The 16458-nt window shown below is 43.7% G+C and overlaps 1 protein-coding gene across 1 annotated transcript; it reads right to left on the bottom strand.

Moving 5' to 3' along the window:
* Positions 1-13717: 13717 nt before the first annotated feature.
* On the bottom strand, positions 13718-14453 carry LOC139385303 (rheacalcin-1-like). Its single transcript, XM_071130458.1, has 2 exons — positions 13863-14453; positions 13718-13818 (listed from the first exon to the last, which is right to left on the bottom strand). Exon 1 carries the CDS (start codon positions 14390-14392, stop codon positions 13958-13960), a length of 435 nt encoding a protein of 144 aa, XP_070986559.1. The 5' UTR covers positions 14393-14453; the 3' UTR covers positions 13718-13818; positions 13863-13957.
* Positions 14454-16458: the final 2005 nt, after the last annotated feature.

The following is a 16458-nucleotide window of genomic DNA, read 5'->3' as shown; positions in this document are numbered from 1 at the left end:
ATGTGAAATGGTATAAAAACTCACCCCTTACACCTGCTCAGATGAGAGCTTTTCTTTTAGTTCCTGATGTGCTGCATTGTGCTGTATGGACCTACTTTATTTGTGAGAGCAACTACTTTGTGTTTGGGATGTGGTTGAGAGTTTTATGAGAAGATATGTTTCTTTATTCCTCTCTGTGTTTTAGTTGGGACAATATTCCACATGATATTCTGTGAAGTTAATTTTTATATTTATATTGCAATTACTATTTCTTTGAAAATGCAATTCATTCAGACGTTTTGTTTGTCACAATTTTTTTGTTGAAGTGTTGTGAACTTGGTCAGCTACAAGTTAACCTGAAGTCTGGACCTGCCTATGTAGGAGGTGACAGCACCTCAGCCCTGCCTATGTGAAGGCACTGTTGTGTTGTAGGAGGTGACAGCACCTCGGCCCTGCCTATGTGAAGGCACTGTTGTGTTGTAGGAGGTGACAGCACCTCAGCCCTGCCTATGTGAAGGCACTGTTGTGCTGTAGGAAGTGACAGCACCTCAGCCCTGCCTATGTGAAGGCACTGTTGTGTTGTAGGAAGTGACAGCACCTCATACCTGCCTATGTGAAGGCACTGTTGTGCTGTAGGAGGTGACAGCACCTCAGCCCTGCCTATGTGAAGGCACTGTTGTGTTGTAGGAAGTGACAGCACCTCATACCTGCCTATGTGAAGGCACTGTTGTGTTGTAGGAAGTGATAGGACCTCGGCCCTGCCTATGTGAAGGCACTGTTGTGTTGTAGGAAGTGATAGGACCTCAGCCCTGCCTATGTGAAGGCACTGTTGTGTTGTAGGAAGTGATAGGACCTCAGCCCTGCCTATGTGAAGGCACTGTTGTGCTGTAGGAGGTGATAGGACCTCAGCCCTGCCTATGTGAAGGCACTGTTGTGTTGTAGGAAGTGATAGGACCTCAGCCCTGCCTATGTGAAGGCACTGTTGTGTTGTAGGAAGTGATAGGACCTCAGCCCTGCCTATGTGAAGGCACTGTTGTGTTGTAGGAAGTGATAGGACCTCGGCCCTGCCTATGTGAAGGCACTGTTGTGTTGTAGGAAGTGATAGGACCTCAGCCCTGCCTATGTGAAGGCACTGTTGTGTTGTAGGAAGTGATAGGACCTCGGCCCTGCCTATGTGAAGGCACTGTTGTGCTGTAGGAAGTGATAGGACCTCAGCCCTGCCTATGTGAAGGCACTGTTGTGTTGTAGGAAGTGATAGGACCTCAGCCCTGCCTATGTGAAGGCACTGTTGTGTTGTAGGAAGTGATAGGACCTCAGCCCTGCCTATGTGAAGGCACTGTTGTGCTGTAGGAAGTGATAGGACCTCAGCCCTGCCTATGTGAAGGCACTGTTGTGTTGTAGGAAGTGATATAACCTCAGTAAAAGTAGAACAAACAACATGTTGTGTACAGAACCCATTACAAACAATCCTAATCATTTAAAAAATGTTGCTTTTAAAACATATATACAGTCTGCACGCTGACTGTTTCTCAATACATGAACCTAGAACCTGTGGTTTGAATAGATGTTACATAATCAATAGCTAAATCATGTGGGGACATTATGTCTTGTAACCTATTAGCCTCAATGACTCAACAAATGTGACTCACTTCTCTAAAAAAGCCTTTATTCCACTCTGACTTTGCAAATATTTAGAGAAGAAAGCAAGTATGCCTTTTGAGCAATGAAGTCTGTGTACTGATGGTTACTCGTGACAGACGGCTGAGATTTGGTCATGGGTGACGAGATTATATGCTGACCAATGAAGTTCCAATATGCTGACCAATGAAGTCCCTATATACTGACCAATGAAGTCTATAGTGTGTTAGACTTGTGATACTGCAGATTTTTTATTTTACCTTTATTTAACTAGGCAAGTCAGTTAAGAACAAATTCTTATTTTTAATGACGGCCTAGGAACAGTGGGTTAACTGCCTGTTCAGGGGCAGAACGACAGATTTGTACCTTGTCAGCTCGGGGGTTTGAACTTGTAACCTTCCGGTTACTAGTCCAACGCTCTAACCACTGCCGCCCCCTGATTCATTGATGTGAATGTGGAACATGGGTTAACTGTTGCGGTACGTAGGTAGACATGTTCCTGCTCTCCTATCTATTATAGGATGTTGTTTATTATTCAGAGAGAAAATTAAAAGACCCTTGACAGTTGAATGGGATGCTTGATTGAACTCCATTGCTCTTTCGCCCCGGCCAAGACACTTCTAAAAAAGAATGGGTATGTTTTTAAAGAAATATGGTGGACATGCCACCAGGCTGACCAGAGGACAGTGTGGAGCTACCACCATATTGAGTAGGCTAGTTTTAACCAATCATTTCAGATTACATCAAGTGCTGAGAGATTGTTACTGGACAAGAGGATCAAACCATTGATCAAGGTGCTGTTCTCTCTTCTGCCAGCAGTCAGCACTATAGAGCACCTGTCTTCTGCCAGCAGTCAGCACTATAGAGCACCTGTCTTCTGCCAGCAGTCAGCACTATAAAGCACCTGTCTTCTGCCAGCAGTCAGCACTATAGAGCACCTGTCTTCTGCCAGCAGTCAGCACTATAAAGTACCTGTCTTCTGCCAGCAGTCAGCACTATAAAGCACCTGTCTTCTACCAGCAGTCAGCACTATAAAGCACCTGTCTTCTGCCAGCAGTCAGCACTATAAAGCACCTGTCTTCTGCCAGCAGTCAGCACTATAAAGCACCTGTCTTCTACCAGCAGTCAGCACTATAAAGCACCTGTCTTCTGGCAGCAGTCAGCACTATAAAGCACCTGTCTTCTACCAGCAGTCAGAACTATAGATCACCTGTCTTCTACCAGCAGTCAGAACTATAGATCACCTGTCTTCTGCCAGCAGTCAGCACTATAAAGCACCTGTCTTCTACCAGCAGTCAGAACTATAGAGCATCTGTCTTTTGCCAGCACTATAGAGCACCTGTCTTCTGCCAGCACTATAGAGCACCTGTCTTCTACCAGCAGTCAGCACTAAAGAGCACCTGTCTTCTACCAGCAGTCAGCACTATAGAGCACCTGTCTTCTGCCAGCACTATAGAGCACCTGTCTTCTACCAGCAGTCAGCACTATAGAGCACCTGTCTTCTGGCAGCAGATCAGAGACCGCTGCACACAGAGCAGTGATGAGGAGCCCAGTGGAGCTGCTCTTCCTCTGAATGATGTCCCAGTACTCAGTCAGTGTGGAGTGGAGCTGCTCTTCCTCTGCATGATGTCCCAGTACTCAGTCAGTGTGGAGTGGAGCTGCTCTTCCTCTGAATGATGTCCCAGTACTCAGTCAGTGTGGAGTGGAGCTGCTCTTCCTCTGAATGATGTCCCAGTACTCAGTCAGTGTGGAGTGGAGCTGCTCTTCCTCTGAATGATGTCCCAGTACTCAGTCAGTGTGGAGTGGAGCTGCTCTACCTCTGCATGATGTCCCAGTACTCAGTCAGTGTGGAGTGAAGCTGCTCTTCCTCTGATTGATGTACCAGTACTCAGTTAGTGTGGAGTGGAGCTGCTCTTCCTCTGCATGATGTCCCAGTACTCAGTTAGTGTGGAGTGGAGCTGCTCTTCCTCTGCATGATGTCCCAGTACTCAGTCAGTGTGGAGTGGAGCTGCTCTTCCTCTGAATGATGTCCCAGTACTCAGTTAGTGTGGAGTGAAGCTGAGCCTGCTGCTGCTCTTATGACCACCATATATACTTTATACTGATCCCAGCCCACCAATCAGAGTGGATTCCTTAACTCACCTGTTCACCAAACTCACCAATTAGAACGCTTCCTTAGCTCACCTACACACTGGCAACCAATTAGATAGCTTTTATGTTGTTGTACACAAATGAACAAACAAATAAATATTCCTTAAAAACACACTAAAAAAACACACACTGCTCTTTCTCAACCTGGAATACAGCTGTAAAATAAGGCCTGTATCTATAAAGTAAAGTGTTGCCCGAGACACATGGACAATCTATCACAGTCCAATGGTCCAAAATAAACTTGATCCAAAATGTGGTCCAAAATAAATTGTATCCAAAATGTTGATGGAAATCTCTCCACGGGGGATCTGTGCAGGGCTCAGTGCTGCTGTTGAAGATACTGTCAGTAATTAAAGAAAGAAGTCCAAGATTTAAAAACAAAAACAACATTTTAAGTGAGAATAGGCATTGGTCTGAAGCCGAAAAAAGAAAGGAAATTCACATGAGGACAACAATGCCTGTTCCACCCATGCTCTACCAAGTCATGGAAAATGTATGGAGTAAAAAGTACATTGTTTTCTTTAGGAATGTAGTGAAGTAAAAGTAAACGTTGTCAAAAATATAAATAATAATGTACAGGTACCCCTCCCCCCCAAAAATGACTTAAGTAGTACTTGAAAGTATTTTTAACGTCAGTACTTTACACCACTTCTCATTACCACACGTTCTTAATTACCTCACTTTTATTTTGAGCCGACTTCGCCACCAGACCGAGAGGAAACCAGGCTCACTTCCGGTGTCAGCTCAGTTCCGAATCGAATGCGATACATTTTTAGCCAGGGCAAAACATGCCGACACGGTTCCCGGGCCAGATGAATCTAACCCCCTTAATGATTCTGGTGTTGTTTTACCCGGGGGTGCACCGTGTGCAGCATCTACCACCCCTGAACACTGAACAGTAACTTGACACTGTGTTAATCAGTCAGCACAAATGTGGATCGTGATAATGACATGGCAGGAGCTGGATTGTATTCTACATGTTTGAAACAGTGATGCTGTTAACTAGCTATGTTTTTGTTGTTGTAAGAAAGTATGATATATTGTGGTGCATGAACTGACCATACACGTTAGTTAATGTTACCTAGCTAGTTAACGTTAACTGGCTATCATAGCAGCCAAGGATGTTCGCTATCTTATTTGTGCATGTTTGTTTGTGCTCCAATTACATGCATGTGTCTACATCAACAGTTTACACATGATGACTTCAGCCTAATATGAAACTGGCCAAATATAGCTAGCTTTCCTTGTTTGTTGGTTAGCTACCTAGCCAACGTTAGCTCTCAAGTGACTGGTAAAATATTAACTAGTTAGCTTGCTACCTAATTAATTAAAACAAATGTACATGTATTGTCTAGCTACCTTTATTTGCCTGTTTGATAGCTAGCTAGCTAGCTTTCAGCTGACTGGTATTAGCTAGCTACTGAGGCTAACCACTGGACTTTGTACAAGCAAGCTAACATTAGCTAGTTAGCTAACAGGCTAATCAATACATCTGCTTGCATTTATGGATTAACCTCAGCTTGAATACCACCATAGAGCTAGTTATTTTCGAATTTTAAACGAAATTGGTGTCATATTGGCTTAGGTATGATTGTAGGGAGGTTTGAATTTAACACTGAGCTCCAACTAATGCCTGTAATAGACGCAACGATAATGTAGGCCTAATATTTTAGCCATCATGTTGATTTCCTCGTGGTTTTAGGACTCTGTGTTTAACTGCCTGACATGACTTAGTACCGGTTTCCTCCTTTATCATCGTCCTAAAATCATCTCTTACAGGAACATGCAGAAAAATATATACTTTAGACTTCCTAAAAAGTGATTTGTATTCCTTAGCTATGAATGAAATGATGAAGATATGACTCTTCCTAACAGTGTTTATTACAGTATTCCTTAGCTATGAATCAAATGATAAAGACAGAAAGATGACTCTTCCTAACAGTGTGTATGACTGTATTCCTTAGCTATGAATCAAATGATAAAGACAGAAAGATGACTCTTCCTAACAGTGTGCATTACAGTATTCCTTAGCTATGAATCAAATGATAAAGACAGAAAGATGACTCTTCCTAACAGTGTGTATTACAGTATTCCTTAGATATGAATCAAATGATGAAGACAGAAAGATGACTCTTCCTAACAGTGTGTATTACTGTATTCCTTAGCTATGAATCAAATGATGAAGACAGAAAGATGACTCTTCCTAACAGTGTGTATGACTGTATTCCTTAGCTATGAATCAAATGATGAAGACAGAAAGATGACTCTTCCTAACAGTGTGTATGACTGTATTCCTTAGCTATGAATCAAATGATGAAGACAGAAAGATGACTCTTCCTAACAGTGTTTATTACAGTATTACAGTAGATCAGAGTTGGTTGTACAGTACCTGCTAACTATTCTACATTTGCTACAACAGTATAGAGTAAAATGTCCATTATTTTAATCACTATAGGTTTAATGAACATTTAGTTAAAAATGCAGTGTGAATAGATATAGTCAAACAGAGAACACACCTTGGGAAAGAGGTTTTTCTGGTTAAATAGTGTTTAAATTAAAATTATTGCTCTAGTAAATATTGATATTTCATACGTTCTTACTTCAGTTATCACCAAAGGTATAAAAGCATTGCTCCTCTAGGAGTCAGTCATGTGGAGCAGAGGAAGTTCCTCCTCTCCTCACAGTCCCTGGTTCCCCAAAGCTCTCCCTCTCTGGCCAGGGTCCCACAGCGGAGGTGTTGCGCAGGGCAGTGGGGCAGCCTCCCCCCGGTCCAGGCCTGGTACTCAAGGGGGTCCCCGTTCACCCACAGCCACTCGCTGGCCAGGAAGCGCAGTCCCGTCCACACATGGTCCGTCTGGGCCCCCTTTGAATTAATCATTCTCTGGACGAGGAGCTGCTCATTCTCAGACAGCAGGCTGGTGAGGTCAGTGTAGTGCTTCCTGCAGTGCTCCAGAGCCTCCTCCCACGTCTTGTTCTCCTTCACCAGGACCACATTCAGATCAAAGCACACAAAGGGATATTTTTCAGTGCATTGCTTATCATTCATCTCAAGGTTCTTCACATCGACACAGTTCTGGATGCCATTGAGATTGTTTGGCTGGCCTTTCTCCCAAAACCTAAATGATGAGTTCCACCCCCCAGACCACTTCCACTCTGTTGGGTTAGAGGGATCTCTGTACAGACCAATCCAAACATAATCCGTTGTTGATATGTTATTGACCTCATCTACTTCGTCTTGGTTGCTGATGAAGGCCAGGTCAATGTACTTCTCTCTGCAGTACTGCTGAGCCTTTTCCCAGGTCTTTCCTCCTTCATTCACAAAGTGGAACTGTTTGTTCAGACAGCAGGAGACCACTGCACACAGAGCAGTGATGAGGAGCCCAGTGAAGCTGCTCTTCCTCTGCATGATGTCCCAGTACCCAGTCAGTGTGGAGTGGAGCTGCTCTTCCTCTGCATGATGTCCCAGTACTCAGTCAGTGTGGAGTGGAGCTGCTCTTCCTCTGAATGATGTCCCAGTACTCAGTCAGTGTGGAGTGGAGCTGCTCTTCCTCTGCATTTATCCCTAATGTTGATGGAAATCTCTCCACAGTGGATCTGTGCAGGGCTCAGTGCTGCTGTGTTGATGTTGAAGATACTGTCAGTACATAAACGTAATCGTTTTAATTTCCCTAATGGTATTTGAAGCTTTAAATGAAGTTTGGGCTTTCGTAGCCCTATAACATCTGGGTCAAGGTCATTTGCATAATGTGACCTTGGGAAGAAAGAAAAACAATGCTTTCCATATCTTTACAGGAAATATGTAAATGTTGGTTTTTGCCTGAAGTGTGATTTGCCTGCCATCTCTGAACAAACAGAGGTCCACAGAGGGAAATGTCCACTGTAGTGACAGGATAACCCACCTGACAGGATAACACCTCTGAGACCAAAGTTAGGCCCCTGGCCAGAGCTGTGTCATAACAAGTGCTGCTTTTACACAGAGATTGTTCTTTCATTATTTCAGGGTTTCTGGTCTTACTGCATAAACCTAAACTTTAGGGCTAAGCTGTACGCACCAAATAGCCTACACAGCCAATCGCCAAATAATGATTTTGGAAACTGGTAGATAAAGTTAACGGCAATTCACGGAGGCAAAAATGACACTGTCAAAATGTAATTCAATAAGACAAAAGCTGCAAAAGGAGAGTTGAAAATGAAGAGAAGGGAGGCCCGGAAAAGTAATGTTTCGGAAAAGGATTTGGTGAATAGCGTCAAATCAAATTTTACTCACATTTTATTGGTCACATACACACGGTTAGCAGATGTTATTGGTCACATACACACGGTTAGCAGATGTTAATGCTCGTGTTACGAAATGCTTGTGCTTCTAGTTCCCGACCGTGCGGTAAGTATTCTAACACATTCACAACGACAACCTTATCCACACAAATGTAAAGGGATGAATGAGAATATGCACATGTAATTATATGGATGAGCGATGTCCGTGGAGGCAAGATGCAGCAGATGGTATAGAATACAGTATACACATATGAGATGAGTATTGTAGGATATGTAGACATGTGTCAAAGACCATTAGGGAAATGAAAAGAGGATGGTAGCAGTGCCAGCTGCTTTACCTGTGATCATTGTGAGGCACTATACAAATTCGAGTCACAAGATGACTGGACATCAAACAGGCCTATGGCATTTCAAGGGAACTGTAGCCTATACTGTTTAGATATGCTAAATGGAAACTGAAATCTGGACTGATTGTAGGTCTATAACCTCTCGCACAGCCTTTAAAATAACTCCTGCAGAATTAAGCAGTAAAACGATACACCAAATGTATGTACAAAATTAGGACCTGGGAAAAGGAGTGGACAAATATGATTGGTTTGTTTCTGCATCTTGAGAGAATGCAATGCTCAGTCAGATATAATCTGTAAATGTGCTGGATTCATCATAAAAGCACCATAAAAGATGATAGTAATTTCGTCCACAAAAATGTGTATCGAAGGCGAACTGAATTCTTATCAGAAACGCGTTATTTTTCCTAACAACCGGTAAAACCGATGTCATTTGGACATTTTTTTTGCAAAAAAAGTGTCAATACAGGACTAAGATCGAATCGTACTACACCGGCTCGGATGCTCGTCAGATGTGGCACGGCTTGCAAACTATTACAGACTACAAAGAAAAGCACAGTTGAGGAGCTGCCCAGTGACACGAGCCTACCAAAATAACTAAATTACTTCTATGCTAGCTTCAAGGCAAGTAACACTGAAACATGCACGAGAGCATCAGCTTTTCCTGACATCTATGTGATCATGCTCTCCGCGGCCGATGTAAGACTTTGAAACAGGTCAACATTCACAAGGCCGCAGGGCCTAGACGGATCACCAGGACGTGTACTCCAAGAATGTGCTAACCAACTGAAAGTGTCTTCACTGACATTTTCAACCTCTCCCTTACTGAGTCTGTAATACCAACATGTTTCAGGCAGACCACCTGTGCCCAAGAACACTAAGGTAACCTGCCTAAATGGGGGGACATTATGTCTTGTAAATTAGCCTCAATGACTCAACAAAACGTGGCTCACTTCCTTAAAAAGCCTTTCTCGCACTCGGCAAATATTTAGAGAAGAAAGCAAGTATGCCTTTTGAGCAATGAAGTCTATATACTAGTGACAGACAGCTGAGACTTAGTCCTGGGTTCCGAGATTAAAATCTGTTGACAGATGTAGTCCCGATATTTTGACCAATCAAGTCCTTATATGCTGACGAATCAAGTCTTTGGAGTGTTAGACTTGTAATACTGCTGATTTATTGATGTGAATGTGTAACTTGGGTTAAATGTGTCACAGTTTCTCTTCTATTAGAGTGTTGTTTCCTTAGGCTACCACTGGAGGGCACCCTTACCTTGTTTTCTAGTTTCCACGGTTACCCTGATTATTTCTTATTGGTTTCACCTGTGGTTAATTACCCTCTCTGTTCACCTGGTTGCCTTGCTATTTAGGTTCCTCAGTTGGTCTGCATCTTTGCTTAGGGCTCATGTTTGATTAGTGTGCTGTTGCCCCAGCAGTCGGCACTATAGAGGGCCTGTCTCCCTCCAGCAGTTATCACTATAGAGGGCCTGTCTCCCTCCAGCAGTCGTCACTATAGAGGGCCTGTCTCCCTCCAGCAGTCATCAATATAGAGGGCCTGTCTCCCTCCAGCAGTCATCACTATAGAGGGCCTGTCTCCCGCCAGCAGTCGTCACTATAGAGGGCCTGTCTCCCTCCAGCAGTCATCACTATAGAGGGTCTGTCTCCCTCCAGCAGTCATCACTATAGAGGGTCTGTCTCACTCCAGCAGTCATCACTATAGAGGGCCTGTCTCCCTCCAGCAGTCATCAATATAGAGGGCCTGTCTCCCTCGAGCAGTCATCACTATAGAGCGCCTGTCTCCCTCCAGCAGTCATCACTATAGAGGGCCTGTCTCCCTCCAGCAGTCATCACTATAGAGAGCCTGTCTCCCTCCAGCAGTCATCACTATAGAGGGCCTGTCTCCCTCCAGCAGTCATCACTATAGAGAGCCTGTCTCCCTCCAGCAGTCATCACTATAGAGGGCCTGTCTCCCACCAGCAGTCGTCACTATAGAGAGCCTGTCTCCCTCCAGCAGTCATCACTATAGAGGGCCTGTCTCCCTCCAGCAGTCATCACTATAGAGAGCCTGTCTTCCGCCAGCAGTCGTCACTGGATGTACCAGCTAGCTATTCCCAGTATAACAGTTGGATGTACCAGCTAGCTATTCCCAGTATAACAGTTGGATGTACCAGCTAGCTATTCCCAGTATAACAGTTGGATGTACCAGCTAGCTATTACCAGTATAACAGTTGGAAGTACCAGCTAGCTATTACCAGTATAACAGTTGGATGTACCAGCTAGCTATTCCCAGTATAACAGTTGGATGTACCAGCTAGCTATTCCCAGTATAACAGTTGGATGTGCCAGCTAGCTATTCCCAATATAACAGTTGGATGTACCAGCTAGCTATTCCCAATATAACAGTTGGAAGTACCAGCTAGCTATTCCCAATATAACAGTTGGATGTACCAGCTAGCTATTACCAGTATAACAGTTGGATGTACCAGCTAGCTATTACCAGTATAACAGTTGGATGTACCAGCTAGCTATTACCAGTATAACAGTTGGATGTACCAGCTAGCTATTCCCAGTATAACAGTTGGAAGTACCAGCTAGCTATTCCCAGTATAACAGTTGGATGTACCAGCTAGCTATTCCCAATATAACAGTTGGATGTACCAGCTAGCCAATACCAGTATAACAGTTGGATGTACCAGCTAGCTATTCCCAGTATAACAGTTGGATGTACCAGCTAGCTATTACCAGTATAACAGTTGGAAGTACCAGCTAGCTATTCCCAATATAACAGTTGGATGTACCAGCCAGCTATTCCCAATATAACAGTTGGATGTACCAGCTAGCTATTCCCAATATAACAGTTGGATGTACCAGCCAGCTATTCCCAATATAACAGTTGGATGTACCAGCCAGCTATTCCCAATATAACAGTTGGATGTACCAGCTAGCTATTCCCAATATAACAGTTGGATGTACCAGCCAGCTATTCCCAATATAACAGTTGGATGTACCAGCTAGCTATTCCCAATATAACAGTTGGATGTACCAGCCAGCTATTCCCAATATAACAGTTGGATGTACCAGCTAGCTATTCCCAATATAACAGTTGGATGTACCAGCTAGCTATTCCCAGTATAACAGTTGGATGTACCAGCTAGCTATTACCAGTATAACAGTTGGATGTACCAGCTAGCTATTCCCAGTATAACAGTTGGATGTACCAGCCAGCTATTACCAGTATAACAGTTGGATGTACCAGCTAGCTATTCCCAATATAACAGTTGGATGTACCAGCTAGCTATTCCCAGTATAACAGTTGGATGTACCAGCTAGCTATTACCAGTATAACAGTTGGATGTACCAGCTAGCTATTCCCAGTATAACAGTTGGATGTACCAGCTAGCTATTACCAGTATAACAGTTGGATGTACCAGCTAGCTATTCCCAGTATAACAGTTGGATGTACCAGCTAGCCAATACCAGTATAACAGTTGGATGTACCAGCTAGCCAATACCAGTATAACAGTTGGATGTACCAGCTAGCTATTCCCAGTATAACAGTTGGATGTACCAGCCAGCTATTACCAGTATAACAGTTGGATGTACCAGCTAGCTATTCCCAATATAACAGTTGGATGTACCAGCTAGCTATTCCCAGTATAACAGTTGGATGTACCAGCTAGCTATTCCCAGTATAACAGTTGGATGTACCAGCTAGCTATTCCCAGTATAATAGTTGGATGTACCAGCTAGCTATTCCCAGTATAACAGTTGGATGTGCCAGCTAGCTATTCCCAGTATAACAGTTGGATGTACCAGCTAGCTATTACCAGTATAACAGTTGGATGTACCAGCTAGCTATTCCCAGTATAACAGTTGGATGTACCAGCTAGCTATTCCCAGTATAACAGTTGGATGTACCAGCTAGCTATTCCCAGTATAATAGTTGGATGTACCAGCTAGCTATTCCCAGTATAACAGTTGGATGTGCCAGCTAGCTATTCCCAGTATAACAGTTGGATGTACCAGCTAGCTATTCCCAGTATAATAGTTGGATGTACCAGCTAGCTATTCCACATTAACAAAAAAATAGATAGTCCACAATGGAAAACAAACAGAGAACAAACCCTGAGAAAGATGTCTTTGACCTCAATGGGACTTCCTGGTTAAATATATTTTAAATACTACCTGTTGCTAGTTGTAAATATTGAGCTTACATAGGTTTTCACTTTAGGTATAGAGTACCACAGTATGAGTTGTAAAACCTAGCGGTCAAACAGGGAAACGATATGACGTTTTGATAACTGTGTAAATCTCTCCTGGACAACGATGACCTTTTTCAATTTATTCACCTGTGGAAAAAACTATTTGAACCATTTCCCTGTTTGACCTCTAGTTTTTATGGGTATTATGACACGTCCACTGTGGGGCTCTATGACATAGGTATTATATAGACCTGTCTGTTTCCTCTAATGCCTCTATCGTACCTACAGTGTCACTGTCTAAAATGGTGCGCATCATCATCTGGATATGTGAGTGGAACACATACCATTGGATACATACGTTCCATAAATCCAATGTGTGTACCACACGCACTGCGACTGCCTCCGCCTCTGTAACGCAACGCTGCAAGGCAAACAAAGGCCTTCCATTGGAAATGAACGGACTTCTGGTGTAATAAAACACAATGACACTGTCGGTGTTATCGAGGCGTAGGAGTAACCTCATGTTGTGCAGAGGATGTTCCTCATCTGCTTCCTCTTAGTTGCTGATGAAGAGGTCAATGTTCTATTCTCTGCCATTCTGCCGAGCCTTTCCTCAGGTCTTCACTCCTACCTACATATAGTGGAAGTGTTTGGTCAGATCAGAGACCGCTGCACACAGAGCAGTGATGAGGAGCCCCGTGGAGCTGAGCCAGATGACTCTTCCTAACAGTGTTTATTACAGTATTCCTTAGCTATGAATCAAATGATGAAGACAGATGACTCTTCCTAACAGTGTTTATTACAGTATTCCTTAGCTATGAATCAAATGATAAAGACAGATGACTCTTCCTAACAGTGTTTATTACAGTATTCCTTAGCTATGAATCAAATGATGAAGACAGAAAGATGACTCTTCCTAACAGTGTTTATTACAGTATTCCTTAGCTATGAATCAAATGATAAAGACACAGAAAGATGAGTCTTCCTAACAGTGTTTATTACAGTATTCCTTAGCTATGAATCAAATGATAAAGACACAGAAAGATGAGTCTTCCTAACAGTGTTTATTACAGTATTCCTTAGCTATGAATCAAATGATGAAGACAGAAAGATGACTCTTCCTAACAGTGTTTATTACAGTATAACAAAGTTGGTTGTACAGTTCCTGCTAAGTATTCTACATTTGCTACAACAGTATAGAGTAAAATGTCCATTATTTAAATATCTCTCAGGTTTCATGACAAATTTAGTTTTAAATACGGTATTTATACCTATAGTCAAACAGAGAACACACTGTTGTAAAGAGGTCTTCCTGGTTAAATAATGTTTAAATACAAATGTATTGCTAGTAGTAAATATTGATCTTTCATACGTTTACATGCCTGGCTCCTCTAGGAGTCACTAATTTGGAGCAGAGGAAGTTCCTTCTCTCCTCACAGTCCCTGGTTCCCCAAAGCTCTCCCTCTCTGGCCAGGGTCCCACAGCGGAGGTGTTGGGCGGGGCAGTGGGGCAGCCTCCCCCCGGTCCAGGCCTGGTACTCCAGGGGGTCCCCGTTCACCCACAGCCACTCGCTGGCCAGGAAGCGCAGTCCCGTCCACACATGGTCCGTCTGGGCCCCCTTTGAGTTGATCATTCTCTGGACGAGGAGCTGCTCATTCTCAGACAGCAGGCTGGTGAGGTCAGTGTAGTGCTTCCTGCAGTGCTCCAGAGCCTCCTCCCACGTCTTGTTTTTCTCTACCAGTACCACGTTCAGATCAAAGCACACAAAGGGATATTGTTCAGTGCATTGATAATCATTCATCTTTTTCTTCCACACACTAACACAGTCCTGGTTGCCTAATTTATTGTTTGGCTGGCCTTGCCCCCAAAACCTGAATGATGAGCTCCACCCTCCAGACCACTTCCACTCTGTTGGGGGAGAGGGATCTCTGTACAGACCAATCCAAACATCATCCGTTCTTGATATGTTATTGACCTCATCTACTTCGTCTTGGTTGCTGATGAAGGCCAGGTCAATGTACTTCTCTCTGCAGTACTGCTGAGCCTTTTCCCAGGTCTTTCCTCCTTCATTCACAAAGTGGAACTGTTTTTTCAGACAGCAGGACAGAGCAGAGCACAGCACACAGAGCAGTGATGAGGAGCCCAGTGAAGCTGCTCTTCCTCTGCATGATGTCCCAGTACTCAGTCAGTGTGGAGTGGAGCTACTCTTCCTCTGAATGATGTCCCAGTACTCAGTCAGTGTGGAGTGGAGCTGCTCTTCCTCTGAATGATGTCCCAGTACTCAGTCAGTGTGGAGTGAAGCTACTCTTCCTCTGAATGATGTCCCAGTACTCAGTCAGTGTGGAGTGAAGCTGCTCTTCCTCTGCATGATGTCCCAATACTCAGTCAGTGTGGAGTGAAGCTGCTCTTCCTCTGAATGATGTACCAGTACTCAGTCAGTGTGGAGTGGAGCTGAGCCTGCTGCTGCTCTTATTACTACAAGCTACCTCATCCTGGCCCCTCACCTCTACACCCAACCCACCAATCAGAGATGCTTCCTTAGCTCCACTCTACACCCAGCCCACCAATCAGAGAGGCTTCCTTAGCTCACCTGTATACCCAGCCCACCAATCAGAGAGGCTTCCTTAGCTCACCTGTATACCCAGCCCACCAATCAGAGAGGCTTCCTTAGCTCACCTGTATACCCAGCCCACCAATCAGAGAGGCTTCCTTAGCTCACCTGTATAGCCAGCCCACCACCTGTACACACTGGCTGGTTATTAGACAGATCTTGTGTTTTTACCTGCACACAAATTAACTAAATAGAGAATCCTTACAGACAATGAAGCAGTGCAACCTGGAACACTGAATTTTAAGAAAGTAAACAGATTTTTGCCATGTTATACTAAAGACACAAATAAAGATCTCATGGCCTGACAAGTCTAAAATGAACTTGATCCAAAATGTTGATGGACATCTCTCCACAGTGGTTCTGTGCAGGGCTCAGTGCTGCTGTTGAAGTTACTGTCAGTAATTAAAGGAACTACATAAATGTAACGGTTTGATTTCCGTAATGGTCTTTGAAGCTTTGAATGAAGTTCGGGCTTTCGTAGCCCTTTAACATCTGGGTCAATGTAATATGCATAATGTGACCTTGGGAAGAAAGAAAAACAATGTTTTCCATGTGTTTACAGGAAATATGTAAATGTAGGTTTTTGCCTGAAGTGTGATTTGCCTGCCATCTCTGAACAAACAGAGGCCCACAGAGAGAAATGTCCACTGTAGTGACAGGATAACCCATATGACAGGATAACACCTCTGACAGGATAACACCTCTGAAACCACTGTAGTGACAGGATAACACCTCTGAAACCACTGTAGTGACAGGATAACACCTCTGACAGGATAACACCTCTGACAGGATAACACCTCTGAAACCACTGTAGTGACAGGATAACCCATATGACAGGATAACACATCTGACAGGATAACACATCTGAAACCACTGTAGTGATAGGATAACACCTCTGACAGGATAACACCTCTGAAACCACTGTAGTGATAGGATAACACCTCTGACAGGATAACACCTCTGAAACCACTGTAGTGACAGGATAACACCTCTGACAGGATAACACCTCTGAAACCACTGTAGTGACAGGATAACACCTCTGAAACCACTGTAGTGACAGGATAACACCTCTGAAACTACTGTAGTGACAGGATAACACCTCTGAAACCACTGTAGTGACAGGATAACACCTCTGAAACCACTGTCGTCACAGGATAACACCTCTGAAACCACTGTCGTCACAGGATAACACCTCTGAAACCACTGTAGTGACAGGATAACACCTCTGAAACCACTGTAGTGACAGGATAACACCT

The sequence above is a fragment of the Oncorhynchus clarkii genome, chromosome 26 (assembly GCF_045791955.1).
Source record: "Oncorhynchus clarkii lewisi isolate Uvic-CL-2024 chromosome 26, UVic_Ocla_1.0, whole genome shotgun sequence".
NCBI lineage: Eukaryota > Metazoa > Chordata > Actinopteri > Salmoniformes > Salmonidae > Oncorhynchus > Oncorhynchus clarkii.
This window is presented reverse-complemented; position numbering and strand designations above follow the sequence as displayed.